Source organism: Aplysia californica, unplaced genomic scaffold, assembly GCF_000002075.1.
Source record: "Aplysia californica isolate F4 #8 unplaced genomic scaffold, AplCal3.0 scaffold00671, whole genome shotgun sequence".
Taxonomy (NCBI): domain Eukaryota; kingdom Metazoa; phylum Mollusca; class Gastropoda; order Aplysiida; family Aplysiidae; genus Aplysia; species Aplysia californica.
Window position 1 is genome coordinate 385,822 of NW_004797941.1, and position 12,377 is coordinate 398,198.

General features: G+C 40.2%; 1 protein-coding gene across 1 annotated transcript in view; it reads right to left on the reverse strand.

Annotated features, from left to right (window-relative positions):
- Positions 1-12,377, reverse strand: part of LOC101850843 (serine/threonine-protein phosphatase 5) — a 66,076-nt gene that overhangs the window by 47,067 nt on the left and 6,632 nt on the right. The window contains exon 2 of the mRNA XM_005108241.3: positions 4,199-4,368. Within this exon, the coding sequence (XP_005108298.1) occupies positions 4,199-4,368 (170 nt within the window). The remainder of the gene's footprint in view (positions 1-4,198; positions 4,369-12,377) is intronic.

Consider the following 12,377-nt stretch of genomic DNA (forward strand, 5'->3'; position numbering starts at 1 on the left):
ACCTCACTGCAGTTGGTACGAATGAATTTCTATATCTGTCTGTTCTTGCTTTTTTGGAAATGTATCGTTTTCTGCGGGTCGATATTTGAAATTCCGATGTTAGTGGGTGGCTATGGTCACTAAGTCTAAGCATTATGTAAACACGACCTTGTCGCCGCAGGAGCAGCGCCAAAAAAAAAACAACATAGGCCAATATATAATATATACACAAAATATTTTATATATACTGAACGCCATAAAAAATGTTATGTTTTTAAAAGGCTATATGAAAGCTAAATTTTAATATGCTCTGATCGTCACGATTTTTAGAGACAGAGGTGAGAAGTTGTAAATTCACACACCCATGCACAACTTTCGTTATTTCCAGAGTACTTTTCATCACAGCACAGAGACCTGTGCTTTGGTAAAATGTGTCAATGAGATACAATATTACTCATGAAAATCATTTAATTCTCTTTGAAGATAAAGTGGCTCTTTCCAAGCAAAAGTCTTGACATTTTTGCGTTTAGTTTTGATTTTTCTTTCCTCACAAGACGCTTTAACTTAGCGACGCTGACCAGAAGTTTTGCCGCCGCCGAGTTCAAGGTGAAAATCTCCCTGAGAAACAGCAAGACTGTTAAAATGCAGCGCGTGTATTGTTTCTCAACTTATCCAAAGATTTTAGCACACTTGCAATGTCCAGGATAGACAAATAATAAGACAGCCTGGAGTGACCAGCCCTGCTCAAGACAGACAGATTTTGCAGTCACATCTGCGGAATGGTTTCCTTCTTGCAAAAGTCACAGCTCAAGGCATGCAAGGAGTGCGTGAAAATGTTTCTTTGATCAAAGTCAGGCGCCAAGTAGTTAGTCCACAAATTATATCAAGAACGCCTTATTTAGAACTGCTATTAGCAAACCCACGACAACAGCACCGTTTTCACTGTGCGCAACACGGTCATCCAATACGACACTCCTACCCTTGGAAGATCATAACATGAATGTCATGGACTGGCCAGTGTACCTATCCGACATGTCTCCAACAGCGCACGTATTATGCCATGAACTGAAGTTCACAGTGCGTGCAAGAGGACGTTTTGCAAACCTGCTACAATTGGAGGTTGCCCTGCCGTGAAAATGGATCAGAATTTCTCAACACAACATTCAAAATGTTATAAAATCCACGTCTGTATATATGTTATTAATGGTCTTGTGGTTTGTTAAAAGAGAGAATTACAATTAAGTTTCGATTTGTGATTATCTGTAAATTTGTCGAGAGGGGGTACTCCGAAAGAAGGAAGACAATGTATCAACATTTGAAATATGTGATGAAAATGGTCCAAACGTGTACAGAATTTTCTACGGAGTTCATTGCCATGTCAATGGCAGTGGCCTCTGCGGAGAAAATGGAGGCTTCAGGATAGAGTCTCCTCTGGTGTGTACTGTTTGAGGATAGGGCTGCGGCGCCCACAGCTGAGTCCGATTTAGAGCCACCTGTGAAGATTAGCTCCGCACCGGGGTATTTTTCTATAAGTTTTTTGTATTCTGCTTTAAATGTTTTAAATGTTTTCCCACGTCACACATTCGCTCCATCCATCACAGCATTGTGACCTCTCCATCCCCACATCGGAGAAGTGAGATGCACGGTAAGCCTAGATAATCTAGACTAGGCTGGCCTATCACGCAATGCATACTGCTTGTCTACGCATGCCACACCCTCCCCACTCATTCGATCCGGCCTTCATTGTTGGCACACATGAGCTCTCCCATTCTTTGTTTCGCTAGATCACCTTGTTTCTCAACTGGCCGGGTTTTACATAATATTATAATAATAAGTATAATTGGCCTATGCACTGCACAGCAGCAGCAATATTCCGCTATAACCGACTCTCGTGTTTGTCTGATTGCGTATAGCAGTATTTTATTTACAAAGATAAAGAAGGGAAAAAACGGGGTTTTAGAATAGTGTCTTTATAACAGACTTCTCGTTATTTCAGGATTCATTATAAGTGGACTCCACTATATTATCTAAACCTTTTTACAAAGACACTCTATCACTTTTTAGAATGCATGCCTCTTTTTCTTAAAGTGAAATACTGCTGTACTGGCTGGGACAGGGGTAAGGGAGTGCACAAAATGGCTGGGGCTGGAAGGGTTAAATATGCCTTTCAAATGTTCTAATCATTTAAAGTTGAAATGAATTCATTATTATTGAATTACAGTTATATCATTGTAAGAAAATGTGTGTGTGCCTAAAGAAAGGTACCAAAAGTCGGATTTTAACCATTTTGAGTTAATGGTTCTATCTAATAGGACATTCAAAGCTGAATACAGTGGGTTTTTTATTTTTTAGACATCTCAAGTGGTTTTTGAGATATTGCAAATCTTGTGACGTAGGGTACAGTGGAACTCGGATTCAACGAGGTCGTTGGGCCTGACTTAAAATCTTGTTGAATCCGAGTGTTCGTTATAGCAAACACGAGGTTTTGTGTAGATAATTACAGGCACTGAGCAAGTAATGTACAAGAGAAGTCACAAGTAGTGCTTGAAATACCTGCATATTTTGAGCTGTGTAAAAAAAAAGACTGATTTGTTCAAATACACATGCCTGTGTCATCTCGATTGTTTACTAAAAAGTTGTGTTGGTGTGTAGAGCCTAGCCTATGGCAACTTTTGATTACGTAGATCTACGTCAAGACTAGCTTATTATTGTAATAATGATCAGTTGCCGAGGGGAAAAAAGAGACTGTGACGCGTTTGTATACGCCACGTTCAACGTCCGGACCGCTAGTGCCACCTCCCCTCCCCGACACGCACACACAGCCACACGTGTGCAGGCCGCCCATCCGACCCCGATACACGCCACAGTAGACACGTGCGCGTGCCAACAACACATGTGTTGGTATTTAAAAAGGCCTCTAATTGGTCGCATGCAATCGGCTAAGTGAAGTGGATGGTTTCCGGGAATAGATAAAGTTCGTTCTGGGAGAAAAATGAGCGAAGCCACGTCTGCGGGGGCTGTTCACCCTGGAAGCGACCTCGTTGAATGCAAGCTGATTTAAGTGCTCATTGAATCCGGGTTACTTTTATTGATTTTAAAGAAGAAAAAAAACGGGGAATCTATCTCATCTCGTTGAATCCGAGTTCTCCTGAATCCGAGCTCGTTAAATCTAAGTTCCACTGTATAAAAATTTAATTTTGAGAAAATTAACTTTTAAGTTTAGAACACATAAAAACTTGAGAAAAAAAACGATGCTTCAATTGTTTCTAATATAATTATTCATGGAAAATTCATTTCCAATTTGGCATTCAAATGACATCAATGTCATGATTAGAAGTCAATGATAAAACAGCAAGGAAGACAAAACATGCTTCAAGAAAAGATTTTAACACCTTTTAAAAGCAGTTTTCATTATCTTTTTAAAACATACCCAACCTCAAAATTATTCAAAATAAAATAGTTAGAAGTCAACTCAATGAAAACACTTTTAACACATTGACATTGTTAAAAAATGGTGGAACTATCATTTTTTTAATGGAAACACATTTTGGTACCAAAAAAGTGATTTTTTGTCATTATCAGCCTGTAGCTCAAAATGGTCTGTGGCGACTTTTGGTATCTTTCTTTAGAGGCACACACACAAATGTAGTTAGAGAAAGTCGCGTCAGTTTCTTGAGTTACCATGGAATTGCCCATAGTGCAGTCTCCATTCTATTTATAACCTCCTTGGGCCACCCCCAAATAACCAATGGTCCCTAACACACCTGTAGGCCTACTTACATGTCAAGTCACAAGATCTGAAAACATAGTTGGAGCACAGTGTTTCTGACAATAGAATAACAAATATGATCAGTTGGGAGAATTTAATTTGGGTGGTAACAAAAGTGAAGAGAGATCTTGATTACTCCAACTGAAACTGTGTCGACTCCAAATGACATCCCATTTTCGTCAGTGCCGCTTTAGAAACACAGGCGAATTCTTCAAACAAGCCTGGCAAAAAGTGAACTTATTGAACTTATCAGCTTGAGTTTTCAAACTTAAATGAACAAATTTCTTTCCCAGGTTTATTCAAGGCAATCCTGAGACTCTCGGATTTTATTCAAATTCATGGGATCCCCGAAACCTAACAGTCATCCTGCAAAATGATCACAAAATGTTTGCGCTATGCTTTCAGAAAAACAAATTTTTCTTCATTTTTATTGAAATTTAGTTACCTTACCTTGAGGTAGTTTTTATCAAGGGAAAGTGCCTTTGATGCATCAGAGAGTGCATAACCAAAACATTCTGTGCGGAGATAAGCAAAGCTTCTGTTTCCATAGTACGGCGAAACAAAAGGGTTGAGCTTGATAGCCGCAGAGTATTTTTCAATAGCCCGTGTGTAGTCCTCATCTGGGGAGAGAATGAAACCATCAAAGTAGATGCACTGCTGATGGTGTGACAAAATGTGCAAAGACGTAATATTGAAGTCTCTGCTCAAGACCTCGATCATCGGGAGATGGAAAAAAATTATTCTTAGGCAGACCGGGTTCTTCTGAGGTGAAATTCTAGGGATGCACCTCAGTTCCAACCTGTCGGCTTCCCTTGCTTTTTCTATGATTAAAAAAATAATCCACAAGCAATATACTATGTATATAAAAACATAAGCCCGAAGGAAGATAAAGAGGTTGCTTTTTTTTCAAACATGTCTGTAGGCCTACATGTGTGTGCATGCATGTCATATGTCAGTAATGAGCATTGTTTTGAATAAAGTACGAACCAGACGCTTCAGCTTGAATTTTTATGATGCAACACTAGCCCTATGATTAGACTGCGTACTATATTAAAAGAGTAAAACATCACCAGTCACACTGCTGCATGACTGAAGGGAAACAATGAATGTGAACAGGCCTAAAAGACAATCAGACCTTTTAACTTTGACCACCTGAGAAAAGCAAGTGATTGTCTTGTACCAATTGATGCATTGAGTGTGAAGATTTCATTGTCTGCTAATCAATGCCAACTCCTCTCCTCTCACTGCAACCAGTACAAATCATGGTAAATCAGCTCAAAAAAGTATATATATTGCCTTAAGCTCAAATCGGAGTCGTAGGCAGATTTTTAATTTAGAACAAGCTCTTATGCAATTTTTAAAAAAACAACTTAAAATAACATGATAAAAATGGATTCTTAGGCAGACTGGGCTCATATGTGGAGTATTCTCAGGTGTAAACCATCATACTGATGAAGACTGTAATACACACATTATATATATATATACACAGGCCTATATGAATACACATATATATCCCCCCACCAGGGCAGTGCTACTGACTGAAGTTGTCTTTAGGCCATTCCCAAAGGGGGGATATTAACATGTTCTTATGCACAGTAAAATTGTCAATTTAGGCTGATTTATCAACGTCATGCTCATACTGTGCCGGCACAACATAGGGGGAACTGCTGCTTTTTCTTTCCTCATCTTTACTGTCATCATTTTTCCTCTACTTCTTTTGTATGTTTGTCACTCTTTTTTCCTAAAAGTAAAGAGGTTCAGTTTGTTTTTTTCTCAATTTTTATTCCCAGTTTTTTTTTCCGATTTTTTATTCTCCAGCGTTTTTTGGTTTTTTAAAGAATTAAATACAAAAATCGTGGCGGACCAAAAACTGCCAAAAATGGCTGCGACAAGTAGAATCTACATCTAACTAAGGCTAGGGTAACTGGTAATTGTTTAGGCTACTTTCTCGCATTTAATTCCTGGGGAGGACTTCCGTAACAGGCGACAACTCTGAACTTTATTAATATACTCAATGGCCATCAAAATCAGTAAGGAAAGCCTAAAGCCAGTATGTTACTAGTTCTAGTTCTAGATCTACATCTAGATTCTTCTAGATCTCTACCTACAAATGATGAAATTGCCGAGGTTTACGTATTCTTAACTCCAGCGCAAAGTATTGAATAATATCGAGTCAGGGATGCATAGAGTTTTGTCTAGGCTCGATCTAGACGTGGCCGGGATTAAATGCGAGAAAGTAAACAATTGCCGGGTAACTCTGTTCACAAAGTAGCCTTGATCTAGATTTAGATTCTACGCATTTTAGACTAGATTTCTACATCTAGAGGGCACCACCGTGATTTTAACTCTTTTCCTGCGTCTGTGCTGAGATGCGAATCTTATCAGCAACCGAGGCCGTCGGGGTCACTCAGTGTGTACTGTTGGAGTACAGCGAGTGGGCCTGGAAACCTGTGTTTTCGCCATGAATACCGTGGGAGTGTGTTAATCGATGATGAAAATAACGCTCTATCTTTTATAGCTTTCTATCTATAAAGTGTTACGAACACATGAATAACCCCCTCTCATAAGGTGATAAGACATTACGAGTAGTTTACGCCCATTCGAATAACCTTTTTAGACGCTCTTGTTGTTATGAAATGACATGAGGTTCGAAAGGGGATAATATAATATAATAGGTCAATTTCCAAATGTTTTGAACTCAAATTGTTCTTTTTACCTGCACAAGACAATGGTATTCAAAATCATCAAACAAGCAGGTAGTATCATTTCATACAAAATCAAACTCATTTGAAAGATTTTGTATAGAAAAATGGAAGTCTTGTTTCCTGACTATCCTTTCGAGCTCCTCATGTCTAAGAAGTGGGTCAATTTTGTTCTATAATTTCATTGGAGGAACATTAGAGCTACCAACTTGGCATGTTTTGAATGAGACATATATGCCTTGGTTATGGACCAACGCAGACAGTTCTAGAAGAAGGCCACACACAAACTCAAGCAGAGTGATGCACACACACTTGAGCGGGGCTGTTTTCTGGCCCTCCAGGCAATCGCGGTCTTGCGGCCGTGTTTTTCTTAGAGTTCCGTAATAAACCAGCAATTTTTTGCAATTTTCGCATTTTCTTGCAATTTTAGGCAAAAATACATCAACGCTTTAATTTTAACAGAATTTTTAATACGAAATGGTGCGAGTACAGAGCCGATAGGCCTACGTAAATCATAGTATCGGCCCAGCTCAAGCCTACTGAGCGTACTCTAAAAGCTATAACCGGAAATTCAGGCCGGAATGCATCAGGTACAACCAAGGAGAATAAAAGATTAGTTCTAAACTCCTTGTGTACAACACAAACTGAGACATAGGCTAGGCCGAGAAGGTGGCCTTCTCTGGGCTAGGCCTTTATCTAATGTGTAAACGTGCGCGTGTGATAAGAAAGTATAGGTGTGTGCGTGTGTGAGGTGTACTGTGTGAGCGCGCGTGAATATTGTTCGTACATGATGCATGTGTCTATATACACGGTAACCGGGCACCTAGTCTCAGTATCTCCGTACACGGTAACCCACCGGAATGAAAATTAACCAATATTTGTCCTGTGCTGTCACTTGTTGAAATAAAAAAAAGAAAGTTATACACGCGTCTTGTCAGGCTCGCCATCGTTACCGGTCAGTGAACCTGTGCTTTCGCATCACATTGTGAGTACCGGTTGGGGACACCAAAGTTTATTCAAAGTAAGTCTGTGCGCTACGAAGTATAGGGCTCTGGAATGGGAGAATTATTGATTTTCTAAAAAAAATGTACAGTCGGGGGAGGGCTGGAGTTGAAGGCAACACCGGATGACAAAAACTGAACTTGGAATTCTTAACAGCCCAGTTACCGTGTACGTGACACTGAGACTACGTGCCCAGTTCCCGGTTACCGTTTACGTAGACACTGAGGCTAGGTGTCCGTGTCCGTGTACCGTGTACCGTGTACGTAAACACCCCGTCATGTAAAACGCCTTAAAGCTGCGTTCACACGGGAGTGGGTGCTATAGAAATGATCTAAATCTACATTAGTACATGTATTACTATTGTTTATAAATGAAAAAAAAAATCGCTGTATTTTACGATTTGACTTAGTGTTAAAACAATACCATGCCGGTTTTAACTCACTTGCAACTGGGCCCTTTCACCAGTCACAAGCGTTGAAGACTGGCGTTTTTGGGGGTATTTCAATAAATCACCACAACTCTCAGAATTACCCTATTGTAATCATTTTTTGACACAGTAAAGTAACATTCAAGCTTAATTTAATACTAAAAACTAAAGTTGTCTAAGTCTAATACTTTAATTTGTATGATTTTTTTAAAATTGGCATGAATTTGATTTTCCGAAAAATTTCCAGAGACGTGACAAGTAGAATGAAATTCACTGCAACAACAAAAATAAAAGTTCAAAGTGTTCTGGTTTGATTTGTATACATGTGCGAGTGTTTGGTGAAAATATAAAAGCTGGTCTGTGCATTGATTCAGACCCATACACTGAATTACATGAGACAGATGTACGGCACGACGTTGTGATTTCGTTGCGCGAAAAACAACACCGGTACTAGTGCTAGATCTAGCCCTAGAACTACGACTCGGGCCGTGTTCGGGTACATATCCAGGATCCTAACTATTAAACTCATCATATTCTGAGACACTTAAACTAGTAAAACGCACAAAAGTATAGAAAACGGCGAAATTATGTGATTCTTGTTCATGCGACTTCTTCGACCGTTTCTACGACGCGACTGTCAGATTACTATGAGCTGTATAGAAAAAAACAAAGCGTGAGTTCCGGTCTGTTCAACCCCAGTTGGGGTCACTGTCCTTCACCTTCAATAACTTAAAAACTACCGGCCCCAGAGATACGAAACGAAGTCTAAGTAGCTCAGGCTTGGCCAAACAAGGGTACGAGGCGGGTCTCACGATCCGTGCGTGATTTGTAGAGCGAAAAAAAAATTCCAAAGTTGGTCACGCAGGGCTTGTGAGACCCGTCGCGAGCGTCGCGGCGGGGGTCACGCAACTGTTGTGTGACCCGTCTGAAGTGAGTTAAAAGAGAAAATATCTGAAATAGATCTAAATACAGATTACCAGTGTACCGAAGGTTTCAAGAGAAAAATAGAACAGGATCTGGTTTGATTGGAGAATAAGCTTATTTTGTATTTAGAGGTTGTTTCGAAAATCTCTCGTCAATTTTTTTGTTTTTTATAAACTAAACCTTCTAGATTTTTTCATGAACCAAGTACCCGCCATGTACTAAATTTGGTCAAATTTTATGCCTTCATTTAAAAGTTATTACGAAAACCGAGGATTCCGTTATTTTTTGTCACGCGTTATCATATTATATTAATTGGTCGATAACTTTATTGTTAACGTACTCGTGTGTTGTTACTAGTAAATGTTGTTAATAACATTTGATGAATTTGTATTGTTTGTCATGATTTTTTAAAAGGCTGTGCTGCTTTTATGATACCGGTACTCAAAATTGTCATGTTTTTTAAACTAAAAATGTTAAGCCCGTACTAATGCGCCTTGAATAGGAAGGTTGCAATTTTTTGCAATTTTTAGGGGGTTTACCTTGCAATTTTTTGCAATTTTTGTATTTCAAAAATGCAATTTTCCGCCCCGTTTGTTTACACATAAGAAACAGAAGCGATTGCAAAGGACAAAAATGGCCACATAGGTTAAGTGAACCCTACCACATTAGCCAGTAATATTTTTCTGCCTTTTTTGTAATGAAAATGTATTTTGGCCGGATTGAACTTTGGTGGACCCACCCTGTTTACGTGTGTGTATTAATGCGCACTAGCCATAACAGTGGGAGGTTTCAGGGGGCTGATAGAGGGGGGCTTGCCCCCTGTTACTGGGGGGGTTTTAGGGGGGGCTTGCCCCCCTGGCAAAAACAATTTTTTTTTTTTAAACACACAATCTTCACGTTTACATGGCAAATTATCAATTGGAACGGGAAGGCAATTTCCAAAGAGCGCCCACTTGATCCGACGCGGGACCCAAATTGAACAGGAGATGATGCTCGGCGTGCATGCGCTGAGCCAGGGGCCAGACTGACGCGGGACCAGAACGAAGGCGAGGTGCTGAAATAGGCTTTATCGGGCCACCATGATAAACCCAGCCCCCGCAGGACGAGGGTTAATGACAATTTTTAGGCAAGCGCTATTTGCAACGCCGCGTTTTGAATAGCTCCCGTGCTATATGCAACGCCGCGTTCTGAATAGCTCCCGTGCTATTTTAAACGCCAGTACTAGATCTAGATCTAGATGTAGTAGCCATCAGTTTTTTTATAAACCCAGGATTTGACTCCTTTTTTTATGACATTGTCTTATTCCGATCAATATTGGGAAGATCCTTTTTTTATGACATTGTCTTATTCCGATCAATATTGGGAAGATCTAGATCTAGAAAAATCTAGATCTACATTAGATCTAACAATTGTTTCTGACATTGTTTGCACAAAAGTAGACGTCTTGTTCACCTCTCTTGGATAACAATAACAAGACGGTGCAACTCGAACTTTAAGTTAGGCCTAGAGAACGTATACAAGCTGTCTACTGTCTACGTTCTCTAAGTCTAATGTTCAGTGCTTCCAAGCGTGGCATCGAATCCCGGTCCCGAAAGGGGGTTTTTTCCCCCTTCTCCTGAGCCTAAAATTTAAAAAAAAAAAATTAGACTCACAGACCAAGGAAAGCCACTACTGAACTTTAACCAGGCCTAAATTGGTAAAAGGAAAAGTATAGGCTATACTAAGGCCTACTTTGTACAGAGCTCCTCTTATGGACAAAACCAGAATGTGCATCACTACATTAAAAAAAACATGCGATTAAACGTAGAAAGACGCAAACTATTTTTAGGAACGGCGCCCATCTTGTTTGACGTCAGAACAGGATTCCCCTCCGATCACGTGACTACATCTAAGTATAGCCAGCCGCATGGCACCAAAGATGGAAGTGTCTATGTATATACAGACCTGCCACTCTATGAAATCTAAAAATCAGGATGCTAGAGTAAAAAAATCAGGATCTGGTGAAAAAAATCGGGATCAACGGCAAATCAGTCATAAGGGGTACTGGGGAAGGGGGATCCTGGTTCCCTTTTATGAGGAAAGTAAGCAAGAGAAAACTTTTGCAGGAATAAGTTCACGTTTGGGCCACTAAATAGAGGGAAAAGACAGCATAACTCGAGTCGGAGTGGGATAGAGTGGGGGAGCGCAGGTTGCAGTAAAGCTGAAACTCTCGTCTTGAAAATAGCTGACACATAACTCTAATCATCCACGCAAAAAGCCCGTGTTTTCATACAGTAACAACGTTTGACTTCCATCGCAAATACACTCAAGGCACCCCCCCCCCGAAAAAAAGATCGCGCCAAGGTTGTTCATTTATTTATTTTTTCTTATTCCTTTATCATCCGCAATTAGTAGATTCTACTTGTATCACGGCACGCACTTTAAGCCCAAGTGTCAAAACAATACCCCCACCCGCTCCCCCCAGTCGTCCTGGTTAAGTCCCGAAAAACATCCCGACCAATGCGACCGGTGTGAATGAACTTTGCTGACCCCGACAGCCGACGGTCCCCGACACACGCGGTACTCACATGTACGAAGTCATGTCACGTGATGCGAATGAGCATTTGAAAGTTCCACTGACGGGTCTTGATGATGGGCCCGACTAACCAGAACTCAGACGAAGCTTGCTTTTAAACCAACGGCAGAACAACAAATAGATTATTCTTAGGCCCATGTCATAATTGTTACAGTAATCAGGACACCATCGGAGAATTCTGGGTTATAAAAGCTAAAGTACATCTTGAGCGTATCCATGTCGGAATTCAAAATCGATACTACATCAATATTAGTTGAAATAACGTGCGTGAGTCAACTACTAGATTCGGCATAGATGCTTTAGAAAATAGCGTTCCAAGTTCCTGCCAATGAAAAGTCCAATCGGTGCTTCCAAGCAAAAGAGATTGCAGAACTTTTTTTTTTTTTTCTAAGAATCGGACGCAACAGACGCAACGACAAAAAATCAGGATACTAGCGATCGAAATCGGGAAAACCGGGATGCTTGAGATTTGGGGCAAAAAATCGGGATATCCGGGATGAGTGGCAGGTCTGGTATATATATATAACGCTTAATCTACACCATGCTCTCGCAAGTTCTGATGGCCGAATAGACAGCGCGTCTGCGTTTGAAGTCATGCAATGATTTTAGGAGCGGTTCGATTCCGGTCCCGGACTATTTTTTTTTCTCTTTTCCTCCCCCGACTGACCAACAGTCCCATAAATTATAATTTGTAGAGCTGCTTTGAAGCTTGTTTTTTTTTTTACATGGTTCCCGCGGCCTCCTTGAATTCAAGGAGTCCTTGAAAGCTGCTTGAATTTGCATTCAAGGAAAAATCTCCTTGAAGACTCCTTGAATTTCTACGTTTAATCGCATGTTAAAAAAAAAAATACAAAGCAACAAGATATAATCATGGGAACAATTTGTTGGTCAGTCGAGAAGAAGACAACAACAACAACAACAACAAAAAAAGAAAAAAAAAAAGTCCAGGACCGGGATCGAACCCACGCTAAAAAAATAGGAAGAGGCTAGCCGTAC